This window comes from Podarcis muralis, chromosome 5 (assembly GCF_964188315.1).
Source record: "Podarcis muralis chromosome 5, rPodMur119.hap1.1, whole genome shotgun sequence".
NCBI lineage: Eukaryota > Metazoa > Chordata > Lepidosauria > Squamata > Lacertidae > Podarcis > Podarcis muralis.
In genome coordinates this window covers 69,612,750-69,632,835 of record NC_135659.1, presented here as the reverse complement: position 1 = coordinate 69,632,835, position 20,086 = coordinate 69,612,750, and the positions used below count along the sequence as shown (strand labels likewise).

General features: G+C 46.1%; 1 protein-coding gene across 3 annotated transcripts in view; it reads right to left on the bottom strand.

The window, feature by feature from the left end:
• Nucleotides 1–9,512: 9,512 nt before the first annotated feature.
• Nucleotides 9,513–20,086, bottom strand: part of LOC114599428 (receptor-type tyrosine-protein phosphatase V-like) — a 51,753-nt gene continuing 41,179 nt past the window's right edge. For 2 of the 3 annotated variants that reach the window (XM_028734665.2, XM_028734666.2), the window contains exons 27-37: nt 19,669–19,829; nt 18,870–19,005; nt 18,122–18,201; nt 17,553–17,640; nt 17,096–17,195; nt 16,873–16,949; nt 14,872–15,006; nt 14,468–14,590; nt 14,080–14,237; nt 13,435–13,573; nt 9,513–11,478 (exon numbers count right to left, since the gene is read on the bottom strand). In XM_028734665.2, coding sequence (XP_028590498.2) covers nt 11,419–11,478; nt 13,435–13,573; nt 14,080–14,237; nt 14,468–14,590; nt 14,872–15,006; nt 16,873–16,949; nt 17,096–17,195; nt 17,553–17,640; nt 18,122–18,201; nt 18,870–19,005; nt 19,669–19,829 — 1,257 coding nt within the window. In that variant the 3' untranslated portion in view covers nt 9,513–11,418. The remainder of the gene's footprint in view (nt 11,479–13,434; nt 13,574–14,079; nt 14,238–14,467; nt 14,591–14,871; nt 15,007–16,872; nt 16,950–17,095; nt 17,196–17,552; nt 17,641–18,121; nt 18,202–18,869; nt 19,006–19,668; nt 19,830–20,086) is intronic. The other variant, XM_028734667.2, reaches the window with a different exon arrangement.

Genomic DNA, 20,086 nt, shown 5'->3' with positions numbered 1-20,086 from the left:
ACTATGCAAAAGCCTTTGACTGTGTCGACCACAGCAAACTATGGCAAGTTCTTAAAGAAATGGGAGTGCCTGATCACCTCATCTGTCTCCTGAGAAATCTCTATGTGGGACAAGAAGCTACAGTTAGAACTGGATATGGAACAACTGATTGGTTCAAAATTGGGAAAGGAGTACGACAAGGCTGTATTTTGTCTCCCTGCTTATTTAATTTATATGCAGAATACATCATGCGAAAGGCTGGGCTGGATGAATCCCAAGCTGGAATTAAGATTGCCGGAAGAAATATCAACAACCTCAGATATGCAGATGACACAACCTTGATGGCAGAAAGTGAGGAGGAATTAAAGAACCTTTTAATGAGGGTGAAAGAGGAGAGCGCAAAATATGGTCTGAAGCTCAACATCAAAAAAAACGAAGATCATGGCCACTGGTCCCATCACCTCCTGGCAAGTAGAAGGGGAAGAAATGGAGGCAGTGAGAGATTTTACTTTCTTGGGCTCCGTGATCACTGCAGATGGTGACAGCAGCCACGAAATTAAAAGACGCCTGCTTCTTGGGAGAAGGGCAATGACAGGCCTAGACAGCATCTTGAGAAGTAGAGACGTCACCTTGCCAACAAAGGTCCGTATAGTTAAAGCCATGGTTTTCCCAGTAGTGATGTATGGAAGTGAGAGCTGGACCATAAAGAAGGCTGATCGCCGGAGAATTGATGCTTTTGAATTATGGTGCTGGAGAAGACTCTTGAGAGTCCCATGGACTGCAAGAAGATCAAACGCATCCATTCTTAAGGAAATCAGCCCTGAGTGCTCACTGGAAGGACAGATCGTGAAGCTGAGGCTCCAGTACTTTGGCCACCTCATGAGAAGAGAAGACTCCCTGGAGAAGACACTGATGCTGGGAAAGATGGAGGGCACAAGGAGAAGGGGGAGACAGAGGACGAGATGGCTGGATAGTGTTTTCGAGGTTACCAGCATGAGTTTGACCAAACTGCGGGAAGTAGTGGAAGGCAGTGCCTGGCGTGCTCTGGTCCATGGGGTCACGAAGAGTCGGACACGACTAAACAACAACAACATAAAGTTACCTGAGTGGGTGTATGGCTTTGGCCCAGCTCTCTTTCCGTCCAGTAGAGGGCAGCAGCTGGCATACGACATTGAGCTGGCGAAAGGTGCTTTTGTGCCACAGAGGCTGGCTAGGCCTTCAAAGATGAGACTGGATCTAATAGCACCCCCAGGTGGTGAATCTGATCTTTTTAGGCAGGGCTGGAGAACCTCAGGTCTGGGGGCCCATTGTGAGCCTCAAGGCCTCTCCAGTCAAGCTTCGGGACTCACCTCAGAACTGCCGTGCCTGGCCTGGGATGTGCCCTGATCTTCTTCCATGTGCAGGGCTTGAGGTATCAGAGGTGTGAAAGTCTGCACAGCCCACAGGTGTGAAACATGGCACGGGATTCTTGCTGCTGGCTGTGATCTTCTTGGGACCTGCTGCCGCCCTCACCTGCTTCATTCCATTACCCTTAGCCCTGGGCATTTTGGAAGCGTCTCCAGAGCACATACCGTGCTCTTGTTTGGCATGTAGGTAGAGTGAATGCTTTCCCTCCACCCACCCCGGTGGTGGGGTGGGCGTGTGGTGGTGTATTTTTCTGCTCCTGCTTTCTTCAGCAGGCACTTGTTGTGAATGTTGAGGCTCACATTCTTGCGGCTTGGCTGGAGGCTCTGTGTTCGCTGTGTCCCAAACGCACTCAGCTTAGAAGCGCTCGCTTTCCTTTGCTATTTTAGGGTATCTTGCCATCAGGTTCTACGGCACAGCTGTAGATAAGTGGCATGGATGGAGAGGAAAGGGAGCCAGATGCCTGGGGCTTTGTTTATGGACTTGCCCTCTATGTGGCTTGGAGAAGGCCTCAGGGGAGCCATTTGCTGGACCGAAGAGGGGTGGGCAGAGGCCCTGGCCTGCTGCTCCCAGCAGGGCCATCCAGGGTTTGAAATGCCACAGGCAGCCCCAGTCAATGACTCCTGGATGCGTTTCAAGATGTAAACACAAGCTCAAGGCAGTGCAAACACACAGCCAGCCCTTAAATGGACCAAAATGGTTTAGAAGGTCATAGGCCAATGGTGGCCTAAAACCCACACACATTCCAGGTCTCTTTTAAAAAAAGAACACTTGATTGCGTTAATCTCTGAATTTAAACTCATCCCCCTTGATCAGACTAATTTTGTTCCTAGGAGGATGACCAGTCTGTTGCATTTTCAGCATCATGCTTTCCCCATCCTACAACAACAGTTATCAATGGTTTGCAGGGGAAATGGTTCCAGAAAGAGAGGTGCATTTGTGCGTGAGCTTGCATCAGAAGATAGATCTTCCCAGTGTTTTCCCCCCTAAAAAAATGTTTAGGGGTAGTCTCATTTTCCTACTCATATTGAAATACTGCCCCTCAATGAGGCCAAACTTAGATTCACAAAATGTTTAGGGGTATACGCCTCCCTGCGTCCCCCCCAGAAAAAAAGCACTGGATCTTCCAACTGCTTAGCAGGTGCAGCATTAATAAATCAGAAAATAGTGCAATAAATCCTGTTCCTTCCTGGGCCTAGAAGAGGATACAGGCACACTCTTGCACTTAGGCAAGTTTCTCATGGGGATTCTTCTCTTGTTTCATCTATGTTGCTAACTAAATAGCATGTGCAAGTGTGCATGTATGCACCACGCGTCACATGCACTGCCGAAGAAATGAGTGCCAAAGGATGACTATAGGTCCTGTGAGTCAGTGTTTCCTTGCAGCAGACAGGGAATTAAACCAAAAAGACAGTGAGATTATTTGTTAACTTTCATCCGGCTACTATAGCTGTGCATTTAATTAACCTTTAACAACAGCTCAGTATGCACCCATTTGCATGCTGTGAAAAGTTTCATCTGCTGATTTCTGCAGATCAAGCTGTTTTTAAAGGTACAACAGCCATTTTTTCTCCATGTAGTTGGTAACTCCGGTGAGACACAACTAAGTCCAAAACTTGCTGGAATAGTTTTGGTTTGCATTGGAGGAAATTTGGGGTTTTAACTCAGGGGATCTCCTGGCTTGCAGTCAAAATGACCCTTGCCTTCCCAGCAGACTCGCCTTTTTAAAAAAAACATGACACCAACCTGTGTTTGGTCAAGCCCTATCTTCTTCTCTACATGCTTTTAAGGCTGATTTTCCAACACTGAATATCCATGCCAGGAAAAGCACCCCCTGTTGGCATAGGCTGAAAGAGAGTAGCTTCACAGAGACTGTACTGGGAGGTTTGTGAATAAGTGGCTTGAAGGAACATCCGTCTCCTACCTCCTTACCTAGTAGCCTGTGGACATCACTACATTGCAGAGTAAGTTCTCAACGTGTCCAAAAAAATCTGTGACCTGCTTTCATCTTTAGCAGACAGAGGGTGGTGCTTCATATTTATCAGTGTATGCATGAGTGAGTGTGTACATGAGCATGTTTGCATGGCAGCTGTGTAAGTGCAAGGCTAAGTGTGTCTTCAGGGGTGCATAAACATTAGTGAAGTATAAGAATAGGTTCATGTGTGTGTGGACGTGAGAGAATAAATAGGAGCAAATAGACCTTTGTCTGCTCCCTGGCAACTATTGGGAATATTAGCAATGATTTCTTTGTGCTTCAGTCTGCTTTTGCTTAGAAATGATAAAGGTGCATTAGGGCAGACAATGGCTGCTAAAATGTTTGCATCCAAATCTAACTGTGCTGTTTCCTTGAACCCAATAGCCAAAATTAGTGAGGCAGCCCACAGGGTCAGCCAAAGACGTTTTGATGCCAGAGGCAAAGGACAAGATGGTGCATACAAACAGGCACTCGAATCTTCCTTCAACCTTGGCAATGAGACAATATCTTCAACTGCACAGAGGGGGCAGGAGGCTAGTTCAGGAGATGCAGGGCAGCTTGCTCAAACTCTGTTTGCTACACACTTGACCAATGGCTATTTCTCTCTGTCTAATGGTAGGGCCGGTCTTAGCAACTCAGAGCAAGGCAATTCATTCTGTATTCTGCTCTGGTCAGACCTCACCTGGAGTACTGTGTCCAGTTCTGGGCACCACAGTTCAAGAAGGACACTGACAAACTGGAACGTGTCCAGAGGAGGGCAACCAAAATGGTCAAAGGCCTGGAAATGATGCCTTATGAGGAATGGCTAAGGGAGCTGGGCATGTTTAGCCTGGAGAAGAGGAGGTTAAGGGGTGATATGATAGCCATGTTCAAATATATAAAAGGATGTCATATAGAGGAGGGAGAAAGGTTGTTTTCTGCTGCTCCAGAGAAGCGGACACGGAGCAATGGATCCAAACTACAAGAAAGAAGATTCCACCTAAACATTAGGAAGAACTTCCTGACAGTAAGAGCTGTTCGACAGTGGAATTTGCTGCCAAGGAGTGTGGTGGAGTCTCCTTCTTTGGAGGTCTTTAAGCAGAGGCTTGACAACCATATGTCAGGAGTGCTCTGATGGTGTTTCCTGCTTGGCAGGGGGTTGGACTCGATGGCCCTTGTGGTCTATTCCAACTCTATGATTCTATGATTCTATTCTATGATTCTATGATTCACCACATTTACAAATGAAAGTTCCCAGTTTTATTACTGATCCTCTTCCTGTCCCTTTAACAACTATTCAATGCACATCAGTTAAGCAAGCAAAGCTTTCCCAAAAACTTTATCTCCGTGGCTGGGGGGGGGGGGAGTCCTGCGTGTCTGCATGTTGGGCTGCTGGTAGAGCCTGAGAAGAGGGCCAGTAATGATGCTACCTGCCACCATGATTGCCGTGCAAAGGCAGGACTGGTGCTGCAGGTGAGGGGAGAGAGAGAGAGTGGTTGAGCTCTGGCCTGCTCCTGTGGGCTGTAACTCTGTCTCCCATTTCCTGGCGACACCCCCCAGCTCAGGTTGCTTATGCATTTCCCATTGTAGACTCCCAATTGCTTCTTTTCTTTCCTTCTCTTTAATTGTGATGCTCTCGGGAGCCAGACACTATCTGGGGCCTTTGTTCCTTGCTTAGAGCAATCTCCCTAGCTTTGATCTCCATTTCAGGGCCTCCTTTTCTTAAGGCCATTCTCCAGGAACAAAACCCAACAAAGCCAGAAATCTAAGACTCACTTTGAGCAGTGAGCCTTCCGCCCACCTGCTTTGTCTGTAAAGCATCCCCAGAAGCTAAGAGGTGCGTGTGGAGGGGGGAGGGGGGAGGGAGGAAGTATGACTTGCGTTCTTGACAGATGTGTAGCTTCCATAGCATCTGGCCTGTGCCCTCAGAGCTGAGTTTCCTCCCTCCCTTGCAAGGTGGCTTCCCAAGGAAAGGGTTGACCCAGCTTCACCTGCTTTCGGCTGTGAGTAAGAATGAGATGATACTTGAGCATTAGCCATAGAAACTCTATTTTCTGCTTTCATCACAACCATTAGGGATTGGGCCAGGCTTTTCCCCGCTTTAAATGGGTGGATCCTAAAAACCCAGGATTGGGAAGGGAGGGGATATCATGTTCAAATCCATGGTAATAGGGAGGGACCATCAACTTGTATGGTTGTCACATTTTATGCCAAGCAACCAGCTTAAAGTATGACACAAGCGAAGCTCAGGTGTGCCACATAATGATGCTGGTGGTACAACAAACAGCTCCAGGTGCAGAAAGTAAGTGATCAAGTGCAGGAGCAACCAAGGCCTGAGTAAGACTGACAACCTATTTCTTGTCTCTGATGAGTAGAATGAATGCAGGACTACAATGGTACCTTGGTTTTTGAACTCAATCGGTTCAACTTCCAAAACTTTCAAAAACCAAGGCGCGGTTTCTGATTGGCTGATTGGCCCAGGAAACAATGCCAACAGCTGAAATGGACGTTCAGCTTCCGAAAAACGAAAAACATTCGCAAACCAGAACACTTACTTCTGGGCTTGCAGTGTTTGGGAGCTGATTTGTTCGTCAGCTAAGCTGTTCGGGAATGAAGGTTCGACTGTATAACTCCCCAGCATCCCTAATCACCTCCCTCGTTCTCTTAGTTCCAGCACCTCTCAGGTGGGTGCCATTGCGCACTCACATGGCTGGGCAATGGCACCCACCTGAGAGGTGCTGGAACTAAGAGAACGAGGGAGGTGATCATGGTGAGTTCCAGCACCTCTTTTTCTAGAAAAATAGCACCGGCTGGGACTGATGGGAGCTGAAGCCCAACAACATCTTGTTGGCCACAGATACCCCATCCCTGCTCCAGAGCAGGTGTGGAGAACCTTTGGTCCTTTATATGCTGCTGAACGACCACTCCCATCATCTTTAGTCATTGGCCATATTGGCTGTGGCTGATGGGAGTCACAGGCCAACAGCGTTTGGAAGGCCAAAGGTTTCCTATACCACCCACCTTAGAGATTTGGACAAGGTCATAATTCTTACATAAAACTTTGGTTCACTTTGTTGGAAATCTGGCTAGTCATGGCTTGGCTAAGCTGGATTGTGGGTTAGCTTTGCTGTTGCTGCAAATGCCCTGTCTGTCATCTTGGTTGACCTATTCCAAGGCAACGTGTTCCCATGCTGCCATTGTTCGAGCTGGCAGAACAGAGCAGCTCTGTACTCAGCTACTCTCATGCTATGTTGTCATGCTATACTGTCTTGCATCATCCCTCCATGCTAACAGGAAAAAAAGTGGGAGGGGAGCAGATTGTTCCTTTTGGTCCTAGAGTGTGCCTGACACTTTCCTTGCCTCACTGCTTGTAATTATGAACAAATTAGAGCACCATTGTCCTCTGTAATAGTAATTTATGCACAGCATACCTTTGTTCACCCTCTCTGCTTTCATTCATTTATTTGGAATGGGAGTTGTGCATTTTCTCACATACAGATTGCTATGCATCCCAGAGAGTATGTCATCGTCCCAAACAATCAGTTGCCCTATTTGTTGTTCAGTTGTGTGTGAGCAAATAATTCCCACCATTTAAAACAATAAAGAGGCACAGGTTCTATTGACCTTGGTAAATGTTTAAGCTAGAAGGAAAGGCAGGAATGACTGCAGAGAAGGAAGTGGGAGTAATAGCTACACCTGCAAAATCCAATGTGTGTAGACCTGCATATTCAACTTAATTGGAATATTCCACTCAAAATCTGGGAATACATTGTGCAGTTGGGGAGATATTGGAGAGAGTAACAATGCTATGAGTTAGGAAGTGATGTGAGCAATGCTACAGCCATAGCAGGCATTGTAACCTTCCAATAGTTTGACTTCACCCCCAAAGGCGCACTCCTCCATTGTCTCCCAACACAGTTGGATGCCAACAACAACAACAACAACAACAACAACAACAACAACAGGAGTGATGTCAGTATTGCTGTCTGTGCCAAGTGTTTTGAATTCTTCTTCACACAATGCCATATGAACCATTAGTTTTTCTTGCCATTGTTTGAAAGTAATCCAGTTTTCCTCATCTGGTCCTCTAGAGCTGGATTCATTTGTTCTCTCTCTGAACTCCAGCCTGCAAGAGTAGCCACACTCTCTTGTGAACAATCAAGCTTATTTCCCCACAAATGATTTTGAAGAGAGTGCTGAGCTTTTACATTTGAAGTGGCTGTAGCTGAAATATTTCCCCTTGTTTAGTCTAGTAGTTACCATACTCCTAAAACTTATTTAAAATGTTGGCTCTTGGAGAAGTACTGCCTGTCTAAAACCAAACAGAAATAAGGTTAGCTGTATTTAAAAATTCTTATTTATGTTCCAGAACAAACAAGTGAATAAACAAAATAAAACAACGTAAAGAAATGGGTTTTTAATTGACTGGCTGCTTTGTTAAACTTGTTCTGCTATGTTCTTATCATGTTTTTATTTATTTTTGTTGCTTTAAGCATATACTGAAAAACCAGTATATAAATGAATCACTTTGAGAGTTGATCAGAGGTCAGACTGTTTCCTTTACTTTAAGGATGGTTATTGTGGTTCGGTTGTTCAAGATTGGTTGACAGAAACAAACTATAGTGCACTGAGATTTGCTCAGGGGGCACTGTTACGTATGATAAACATGGGTCCAGCTGCATCACCCTCAATTCACCAATTAGCTTTTGTTCCCTGAAAGGAAACTGCCCTTTCTCCTTTAAAAAGGTAAAGGAACCCCTGACCATTAGTTCCAGTCGTGACCGACTGTGGGGTTGCGGCGCTCATCTTGCTTCATTGGCCACGGGAGCTGGCATACATGTGACCAGCATGACTGAGCCGCTTCTGGCGAAACAGAGCAGCGCACGGAAACGCCGTTTACCTTCCGCCGGAGCGGTACCTTTTTATCTACTTGCACTTTGACGTGCTGTAACTAATCCAAAGTATGTTGTGTAACTGGAATATTCTTCCCCTGTTTATAGTTCTACCTCCATTTCTGTCCATTGTTTCCTTGCATTCATTTTTGGATTGAACGTCCCTCAGAACAGGGCTCTCAACACTGCTCTATGTAAAGCCTCCATAGACAGCGCTATAGCAGCCTTCTCAAACCTGATGGCCTGCAGATGTTGTTAGACTGCAGATCTGATCCTCTCTAGCCAACATGGCCAATGGTCCAGGGTGGTAGGAGTTTAACACAGGGGTCAGCAAACTTTTTCAGCAGGGGGCTGGCCCACTGTCCCTCAGACCTTGTGGGGGACTGGACTATATTTTGGAAAAAGAAAAAGAAAAAAGAACAAATTCCTATGCCCCACAAATAACCCAGAGATGCATTTTAAATAAAAGGACACATGCTACTCATGTAAAAACATGCTTATTTCTGGACCGTCCGTGGGCCGGATTTAGAAGGCGATTGAGCCTTAGTTTGCCTACCCATGGTTTAACACCACCTGGAGGGCCCCAGGTTCGGGAAGCCTGTACTGTATAGAAATCTGTGCTGCATAGAATAACAATTAGCATCCTTTGTCATTCAACTTCTTCACCATGTGCTGATTCTGCCTGGATCCATTCAAGCCATGTTTCCCAACAAGTGAACTATTCTACATCTTTCAGTTGTATAAATTTGTTGGTTCCAAAGCCCTCAGCAATCCCTCTCTCTTCTTTACCTACCTGTCCTTTGGAATCTCCGTCCTGTGTGTGTAGATGGCAGCACTGCCCTCTAGCGGAACACCAATCCCTCTTGATGACTGAGGTACCCTGGCAGCAAGATAACCAATCATGGCTTGAGAGGGGTCTACATGACCCAGAAGCTGTACGCCAGCTCCCTCGGCCAATAAAGCGAGATGAGCGCGGCAACCCCAGAGTTGTCCGCGACTGGACCTAACAGTCAGGGGTCCCTTTACCTTTACACAAACAAAGGCTCTCACCACAGTGGCTCCTCTATTTTGGAATACTGTCTGAATTCCGAGAGGCTCTTACAATGTTGATATTAATTCATCTGTGGGTCAAACATTTTTAGAGAACTGGATTGTGTTGTTGGTCATATTTGCTCTTTCAATATTATGAAGTTTTAATCATCAGATGGTATGTCACCATGATATTAATTTTATGTGTTTGTGGTTTGTAAATACTTGGATCAATAAATAAAACCAGGAAAGTGTTAAATTTCATTTTTTAAAAATGAATAATTTATTATTACAAACCCCTCCCCCAGTTTTTTCTCTGTTTCAGAGAAACTGGGGGAAGTTGTTTTCATTTACAACAGCATATTTCTTTCAGCATACTCCTCAAGCCTCTTTAAAAAAAAAAAGTGTCCATTCTAAAAACAGAGTCGAGAGTGAGCCAGTTTAAAGTAGAAAGAATTGGGCATGAGGAGACTCAAACTGAGGAGGGGAATCAAGTTTACCAAAGAATGTCCTGCAATTTAATCCTAAGCATGTTCACTCACAAATTAAGGCCCATTAAGTGCAATGGCAGATATTCCCAATACCCCCCTTTCCCAGGGAAAGAATTGCAACACTAGAGGAGCCAGAGTTTCGGAGAGAACAAGCCCAGCTCTCAAGAGGGGGCCTAGCAGTGTCAAGAGCCAAGGCAGGAAGTGGAACAGAACACAATCAGAGGGTGTTGGGGGATCATGATGATAAGTCTTGTCTGCTTTCTGAGAGATGGTTTTTGATGGGCTTACCATGTGGAATTATATGGACTGTTATGAAAACACGCTGAATCAAGAGTGGTCTTAAAACTTCTTCTTCTTTTAGAAATCTCCCAAAACAGTAGCCAGCATTTTGTGCTAAAGAAATGCACAAAATAGGGTAAAATGATTGTATCCACCTCCTGCATTGCTTCTAACCCTCTCTGTATATTGGAGGTAGCCAACATGGTGCCCTGCAAATGTTGCTGGACGACAGTTGCTGTGATCTCTTACCACTGGCCAAGCTGGCTGGAGCTCATGGGAGCTGTAGTCCACAAAATTTAGACGGCCACTACATTAGCTGTCCCTACTGTATCCTTTCATCTGGATATACTCATCCTGCATTAATTAGTCTAATCCATTAACAGTGCAGCCCTCCACTCAGAAATAAGCTCTACTGAGTTCAGTGGGACTTACTCCTGGTATCTGATATAGGATTGCAGCCACGTAAGCACTTATACAAATAGACAACTCCCCTTGGCATTGAATTCCATATTTTTACATTGTGCAAAGAAGTCCTTGAGATATCCTTGAACTAGCTTTCTATTAGTTTCATTAGACTGGATACCACCATTCTTGCGTTCTGTGTAAACATGCTTAGCCTCTTTTTACTCACTCTTGCTGCATCCTATAAGGTTTCATAAACTGCCGACGGTTTAAACTTTCCTTCCCTGTGTGCAAGATGATCCATGCTTATTTCAGAGGTGCTTTTGTGAAGAAGATACTGCAACTTGTTCTGGACGCCATGCAAGCTGGATGAGAATAGGAGACTGTCCAAGTCTGCTTATGCAAGGGAATCACCCAGACCTGTTGCACTGGGGACTGTGTCAGTCTGACAAATTGATTACACAGACCCAGCTGTGCAAGTCCACTGGCACAAGGGTCTAAAACAAGAAGTATCAGGCATGTGGTAGCAGAGAAGCTGGACCATTGGTCTGCCCTGCCCATCACCTTTTTCTACATCATCTCCTGCTGTATCTCTTTCTGGCACGAAACATCTAGAATGGCACAAGTTATCCAAAAGGTTGTCAGACTTCTTGATTCCATTATTGTGGTCCCCACGAATTCTGTCAGTGTATGGGAACCTTGAGGTTCTTCAGAATCCCAAAATGCTGAAACCAGGCCAGGTAGTCTCAGGAAAGCTTCTCCCCAACCCCTCCCCACCAAATCCATCCTTACATGGATACCCATGCCTTTCTGACAGCAGATTTAAGTTCCTTGTAATCAGCTCACTGTTCTTGGCTCTTCTTATTTCATCACTCTCCTCTTGCTAAGATGCAGCTGCTCATCTCCACATAGGATCGCTTTCATCCTGGCTTTGCCTACAACACTGCTGTGCTCGGTGCATTCCACCCATCTAACAAAGAGCGGCAACTTAAACTTGCTTCTGGGTGATGATGTCACGAATGCATTCGTACAGATAAATGTACTTATCCTAGAGAGAGAGAGAGAGAGAGAGAGAGAGAGAGAGAGAGAGAAGCAGAGAGGTGGGGGATAGAGAGATTAGGAGCTCTGCTCTCATCATCTCCCATGGACAATCAAAGAATTTGTAATAATACTCCAAGGTGAAAAGGGAAAACACAGCCAAGGATTGCCATCACAACAGGCCAGGAATTAGGTCCAGGAATTTACAGTGAACTAGGCAAGCATGCTCAGCTAGAACCCCTTATAGCTGCTCTATGGCTACAGGAAGCATGCAGGCTGCATATGTGAGCATCTCTGCAGCTAAGCAGCTTGGTCACCAGGGAGGCGACATTCTTCTCCTCTGGCAATGTCAGGGAGCTCTAACTTGGTGTGTATGTGTGTATGCAACTTAAGTTGTATGGTACACCTGTGCTGCAGCTTTCGGTCTGTGATAAGTCCTGCAATACACAGGATTTCACTCAGAAGGGCTTGAGCACAATGCCCTCTAGTGGCACAACTGTCACAAAGATCAGCTCATGTGGAAGCAGCCTAATACTGCAGTTTTGGGCATATGTACCTGACATACACAAACCTTTTTATGCAGTAAATGTGCATTTGTCCCTCATTTACTGCACAGAGGCTGGACATCTGCCCTTTAGGCTGGACATATTCCCTGCAGAAGATACTGCTGCTGAGACTGCATTTTCCCAGTGCTTGAAATTGCAATGGTTTGTCATGGGAAAGCAGCATGACTAAGCTGCTTCTGGCGAACCAGAGCAGGGCATGGAAATGCCGTTTACCTTCCCGCCAGAGCTGTGCCTATTTATTTACTTGCACTTGGTGTGCTTTCGAACTGCTAGGTGGGCAGGAGCTGGGACCGAAAAAAGGGAGCTCACCCCATTGCGAGGATTTGAACCGCCAACCTTCTGATCAGCAAGCCCTAGGCTCTGTGGTTTAGACCACAGTGCCACCCGCTGTATAGTGTACTTATTGCTATTTGATTTGGTGTTCCAAGCACGGATTGGACCTGCACCAGTCACTGGTCACTCTTGGCTACTGATTGCTTTTTGTGTTGGTCACTCTTGTATGCATTTCAGGAAGCCCCTAGAGATCCTCTTCCCCAAGGATGGAATTCAAAGATGTGCTTAGGAAATTGCTCCGTTAGTGCAAGCATTTCTGCTTGACTGATGGAACAATCCTTCTTCCATGTGCTGTTTTGGGGACTCTCCTGACCACTCCCTTGAACTAATTTTTTTTGGGGGGTGTACAGCGGGAGGAGGAGGAAGCCCCATTGGGCTAACAAAACTCATTACACTGTCATCCTCTAGTACAACTATTTACTTGAATCCATCCCCCAAAGTCTTTGGAGATTATGAACTCTCCCTTTCCTGCATAGCATCATGACTACATCTAGCCTCTTTGAATTTTTCAAAAGATGAACAGCAGCACAAAACGATCCCAACCCCCCAGTTTCTATTACATGCAGGTGAAATAAATATCTTACAGAGTCAGAGTATGGAAAATGCTTTGGTTGATGATATGGAAAAGCCTGAACTGAAAACCTTGTTGATATCCCACTGGCTTTGGTGAAAGAAAGCAGGTCCAAAAATATCTGCTGTGTGAAAGTTGCCCAATATTTCTCAGCCCTTCATGAATACGAGACAGATGGTGTCTGGAGAGGGGGAGAGGGCACTGAGCTGTAGAGACCCATCCAAAGGGCTTGCTATACAAGATCAGACAGAGTCATGACTGGAATTACCTACTTCCCCACTTTGAACCACAATACTGGATAGCCATGCAAAAAGTGTACCCCAGTAAAGGGAAAGTCCACCAGGGATCCCGTGTCCTCCTTGACTAGCTTTAGGGAGAGAGAAAGCATAGGGGTACTGCAGGAGAACAGAGCATGGAACAGCATAGTGTCCTTTGGCCTTGACACAGCTCTTGGCTACCATTGCTGCTCAGGCTTCCCTTTCTGCCCTGTACCTACCAGTGTTGGAGTCATGAGGCAGCAGCTCCTCACCAGCCTCAGAACAACACCATATACATCCACACTCTTCTCTCCTTTCAGCTGCTGCAGCAGAGTATCCAGGGCAATCAGCACCCCAATCGGGCCTACGCCACCAGAACTGTGAAAGAAAAAAAATCAAATATTTTTTTTAAAAATAAACTAGTAAAAAAAATTAAATAAATAAAAAATAAACTAGTGCAGCCTTCAGCACAGGACAGTTCACAATACAATAAAAAAAATACCATCCATAAAACCATTAACCACTGGGCATTAGTTAAAACCAGGAGCTTATAATTCCTCACATCAACACAGCAAATGACAATCACAACACAGGTGATGCTACCAAAACATCAGCATCACCCACAGAGCTGGATGGATAGGCACGTCTTGGTGAAGTCATGAGGCAGGGAGTTCCACATACTGGATGCCACTAGATAGAACCAACGGGAGTCGGATAGCAGCCCTTTTACTGATGGGTATCAGCTCAGTGAGATGGGAATGCCTACATCTTAGGATTGGCCTATGCCCTCACTGGTGCCATATGCAGCAGGAAAAGGGCTACCTGCTGAAAAGGGCTGCCTACTGGGCAAGAGCCCAAGCGTACCTGGAGAGGCAGGGCCTTACTTGCAATGCAGGACCAAGGGATTTGTTCTTTTCCGATATGGCACCAGTTGCCTGACAGTGGTGAGGAAGCCCACCAGGATCTCAGGGTCTGGAAATTCCTCTCCTTCCCCCAAAGGGAACCGGAACCGTTGCAGCAGCCTCTCCTTGGCCTTTTTCTCCTGACAAAGTAACAAAGACATTATGATAAGTGATCCAGCAACTGTTTGGGAATGCAGTGTAGAGGGCAGGCCAATGCACAAATGAAGAATTCTGTGTAGCTCAAAAGCTTAGCTATGGTGACAAGGAGTTCTCCCTGCAAAACACACATGTCCAATGATATTGCTTCATTGTTCTTCTTGCCCTTGCCCATGGCCCCATGGCTTTCCCCCACTCTTCCCAACTCACGTACATATTTCAGTCTCAGCTGAGTGCATGGCCATCCTGAAATAACCTTCTCTGGGCCTTGCTGTATGGTCAACGTCTCTGTGCACACAGGTTCACCCTCAGAGGGCCAGCACGAGTTGTCTGGAGCCTACACATACACACATAAAAAACAGGGGTTGTAGCTGCAGTTCCATTTGCCCTGACCACATGGTGCCACCATTCAGATATAGTCTCCAGTTACATGGGAACCACTTGTGGAAAAGCAGTTCTTACACAGCCAGGATTCTAAATGGCACAGCTCTCAGTTCCAGGCGCCCAAACTGAGCCTGTCCCATAGTTCTGTGCTATGGCCCCAGCGATTGCAGCTATCCCAGAAGGACCTGCCTCTATAAATCTGTGGATCTGCATAATGCATAATGTGGATCTTACGGGGCTGTTCGTCTGTCCAGGTAGTAGAGTGATGATGGTATGGACTCCATGTTCCCAAACCAGCCCCCAGAATTCCTCCACGGCCAGTTTGTCAGGTCCTTCAATAGCTATATAGTCCTTGGCCGAGTTACAGCCCTGCCAAAAGAAAAAGAAAAACAGAGTCTCATTTAGCAGAGTTAGCAAAGTGCCTGCGACAGAAGATAAGTCTGGTCTAAGCTTGGATAAGGATTATCCAGGCTGCAGGTTATCGTATCTGTAACTGGCTTATTCTCCCATGGGAAGTTAGTTGGAGATGAGGCACCAGGAGTTGCTGGCAAATTTAGTGACAGATCAGAGGGTGAAATGAAAGCATATTTTCTTTCTTTAAGTACTTGTCTTAGACTAGATTTCCTGGTCTTGATAATCAGGGAATTTTGTGAACTAAACTACCCTAATAGATTGTCGAGGTCAGCCAACTCCAGCCTGATGTTCTTACATTTGGCCATGCTGGCCGGGGCTGATGGAAGTTGTAGTCCAACAAATCTGGAGAGCACCAGGTTAAAGAAGGTTGGCTCAGGTCAATGATTCCAAAACTTGCTGCTATATAGATTCCCAAACAAGGTATTACATTTGAAATTTACTTGCTGTATCCCTCATCAGGTCTCCATCCTCTTCCACTGTATTATCTCCTATACCCACCACTGGCAGAATAGTCACAAAGTTCCCACAATGCACTATTTGCTTTTACTGTAATTACTTAACAATTATTTGTAGCCAGTGATCGTGTACTCGGCCCTCCTTTGTCTCTGAATATACTTTTGCCAATGGAACCTCAGAAAGTGTTTGCCATTTTTGCACAGTGGCATTTTAGCAGGTCTTGTATTAATTTCAGGGCTGCAATAGATCAATTGGTAGAACATGAGACTCTTAATCTCAGGGTCATGGATTCAAGCCCCACTGGCAAAAATATTCCTGCAGTGCAGGGGGTTGGACTACACTACCTTTGTGGTTCCTTCCAGCTCTATGATTCTAAGAACTCACTATTTATTAAGTAGTTTTTGCACACTTGGGCTTATTTCCCTTGAAGTGGCATTCCTTTTACACTTGTACATTTTGTCCCAACTCTCCAGTTTATCAATATTACTTTGATTTCTAATACAGTGGTAGCTCGGGTTAAGTACTTAATTCATTCCGGAGGTCCGTTCTTAACCTGAAACTGTTCTTAACCTGAAGCACCACTTTAGCTAATGGGGCCTCCTGCTGCTGCCGCACCGCCGGAGCACAATTTCTGTTCTCATCCTGAAGCAAAGTTCTTAACCCGAGGTAATATTTCTGGGTTAGCGGAGTCTGTAACCTGAAGCGTATGTAACCTGAAGCATATGTAACCCGAGGTACCACTGTAGTGTCTTCAATAATGCCCTGTTTTTAGTTATCCAGAGATGTGAGTGCTTTGTTTGCCACACTCTTGTCTATCTTCTTAAATACTGAGCCAAGGAACAGCCAGGATCGCAGAATCCACTTGTTACCTTCTCACAGCTTGGCAGCAGTTGAGTTGTACTTGCTATGGCCTAGCCTTTTCTCTCTCACCAAAGCAAGGAAAAGCACATACTGCCATACCTCGGGTTACAGACGCTTCAGGTTGCATTTTTTCAAGTTACGGACCGCCGAAACCTGGAAGTACCGGAACGGGTTACTTCCGCGTTTCGGCATTCACGCATGCGCAGAAGCACGGAATCGCAACCCGCGCATGCAGAAACGTGCAGGTGCGGGTTGTGAACGCTGCGGGTTGCGAACGTGCATCCCGCACAGATCACGTTCACAACCCGAGCGTCCACTGTACATTTATTTCATAATATTTCATTAAAAGGTATATACACCTCTTGATTGCAAAAGAAAAAACCCCCTCAAAGCAGTGACACAAGCAACTGATCCCTTCTATAGGCGTGCAGCATGCAGCAAAGACATCTGGAGGCAACAACAGAGGACCCGAAAGGAGGGAAATGAAATTCATGGTGGACTCACAGGGATGAGCCAGACATTCGTGAGGTCTGAGAAGGGATCTCGATCCAGCTGCGAGAACTTCACTTTTGAGCGATCATCTGCAAAACAGCCTTTGTGAGAAGGTGGAGGGTGGGGTGACACAGTGCGTCAGGCACAACTCAGTCCTGCGCAGCAGAATTTCAGCTCAGCGCCTTATGCCCCGCCCGTGATTCATGCAAAACTAGCCACAAAACCATTTACTCACAAGAGTTCTTGCTTGAGGGAAGGTTGATCTGTTGGTTGCCACTGCTAGAAAGTGGTACTGCTGAATTGACTTCCTCTTTGGCAGCCTCCAGGAGCATCTGCTGATGGGGAGAAGCAAAGTAGGAGAGAGAGAGAGAGAGAGAGAGAGAGAGAGAGAGAGAGAGAGAGAGAGAGAGAGAGAGAGATGGAGAAATAGGTTGGGGTGGACTTTTCACTATGATTGAGCATGCAGGATTGCTGACCCCAGAGTTAATGGTGGGTACTTTAATCATTGATACAGTTGCTAATGCAGAGATCTTCAAAACATTCATTCCGAAGAGTTAACTACATGCTACATGCAGCTGGATGTATATTTTCACAGCTTGAGCCTGAGCTGCCCTCAAAGTGATAGTCGTGCATGTGGCATGTGGAGTTGGAGCACCCTTAAAACCCAGCGTCCCTGTGTGCCAACCTCTTACCTCATACTCCCTTAGGAAGCCAGTGTTGGCCTTGGAACTGTTCTTTGCGTGGTGCTGAACAAAGTTCTTGAGAGGGACTGGATGGGAGCTTGAGAAAACATGAGAGAGGCGTTTAATTATTCCGCTTCCCCATTCTATATCCCTCTAACATGAGCTGATGGCACAGCTGCATTGAAAAGAGAACAAGACACTGTGGTTCCAGGAGACTCCTTGCAACTCCTACTGAACAAGAAAGCTCTGTTGCTATTTGAGGCAGGCCATGCCTATTTGCAATGAGTGTGGTGTCCTAGTTGCTGGTCCCTATAGACCTTTCCAGATGATGAATGGGGAAACCAACCAACCAACCAACCAACCAACCAACCAACCAACCAACCAGTTTCCCCCCTTTGCATTATACTTGTGCTAGCTGTGATCCAGCAATGTAATAGCCTGTTTGCACATATGGGTGGGGAAGAAGGAGTAGCTTCATTTCTGGAGACAATAGCTATGTTAAGCAGGGGAAGGAGAGACTTATAGGAGAGAACTATGCATTCCACTGGTATGGAAAGGGAAATGGGGTATAAACTTACAGCTCCACTCCAGACAGGCCAATCTGTGGGTCTTCAGAGATCTTCTCTAGGATGCAGTTGTGCAGGAAAATGTACTGCCCCTGGAAGAGAAGAGCACACATTTTATGCACACAGAGACCCTGAAAGCACTGCAGTGCACCTTGAAATAGAAAGGCAACCAGATCTAATCATTATAATGTGCAGCTGGGAGCTTCAGGCCTCTATTCCTGAACTGGCACTGACTTGCCAAAGAACTGATCTTTCTACAGCCTCTATAAATGAAATAAAAAAGAAGCTATTTGCAAACCAGTTGACAGCCAATGCTTGTACCTCATCCTATGCTTATTTTTCAGTAGCTGCCCATTTTGTTCATTTACTTCTCCACATGCCAATAGAGGATGCCCAAAGGATCCCACCCCTTCACTGAAATTAGGCTTGAAAGAAGCATTCTCTTGTAGCCACTAGAACAGTTTGCCATGTGCTCTTGGTTGCAGTGTGTTTGTGTGTGTCTGTGTGCATGACAGCTTTTCTGGCTTGCCAATGTGCTTATGGACTCCAAGAGGTTGGCTGCTCCTGCCATGTCTTGGGCGCTCCCCCAGGCCCCTGCTGTTCCTTCTACTTTCTGTTGCCCATTGTGTCTCTGGCATCTTCTCCATCCCTCCGCATTGGCCACAAACACCCAGCAGAAAGGGTAAGGCCATCTTGTGTCATTGAATGATTCCCATGTCAGGGAGACCAGCGACCTGAGAGGCAGCTCTGAGTTTCTCACCAGTGTCTGAATCATCCGGTGGCGGTTCATCCGCAGGCTGTAAATGGTGTTGAACACATCCACCACCTTCTCGTACTTCATCTGCTGCAAGAGCCGATCCAGAGCAACAAAAGTCCCGGTGCGTCCCACACCTGCACTGCAGTAATACAGGGAAAGAAGAGGCTCTTTCACACAGCTCACCTTGGAGGCCTTCATTCCTTCTCATTCTGTGCTCCCTACCTTTTGTGACCCCAGCAGTCAAGGAATTTGGGCAAAGAGGACACCTGATCATGCCAACCATGGCAAGGCAATGATGTTTACCAACTGAATGATTTTATGGCAGCATTTTTCTTGATGTTTTGTTGCCTTTGCAGATTTTGGTAGTAATTGTCGGAATCTAGGGGGGTCGAAAGGCCAGCTGGCTCGGTCCCAGCTGAAGCATCTCGCCTCAGCCTAGCCGCTGCGGAGATTCATCAACCTCTGCTCCGATGTACATCAGTGACTCAAGCTTGCAGACTTGAGCACACTTTACTCAGCAGTGTAAACTGCGCAACAGAGGAGGCTTGAGGCTGTAGACACATACTAAACTACGCATTTATTATACATAAATCAAGACAAAGAAAACATGGCATCTCTCCTTGCCGTCTTCTCAGAGAGAGACTAAAAACAAAAGCAATACAGAGCAGAAGTTCTGCTCACACCAGCAATCTGTGCTGGAATGTAAACAGACATGTGACACGCAACAATCCCATGTCTGCAGCAAAGGATGGAATGGAATCCCAACATTAATAACCAGCCAAGTAGGTTGCCTGAAACTTACCTGCAGTGTACCAGCGTAGGCCCAGATTCCTTTGCACCCTGCATGTGTGCTCGCACCAACTCTATAAAGGCAATCATGGAAGCTGTGGACTCAGGAACACCATGATTAGGCCATGCTGTGTAGTGCAAGTGGGTTACTCTCCTTTCCATGTTTAGCCCTTCCTGTGTGATGAGAGATGCCCACATTAGTGCCCACAGAAGCAGCTCAGGCAAAGTCCTAAACCTGAAATTGCAAGAGAGGAAGCATCTGCCATTAAACTGCATGAGATATGCTTCTGCTGAATTTGGGTACTACAACCAAGAAAGCTGGTCCACAAGCTTATGAAGCATGTACTCTTTATTCCAGATTTTCTCAACTGTCCACAAAATGTAAGAGCTTTGCCTTGTTTCCAGTCATTAGGATTCCCTGGAGCACCACT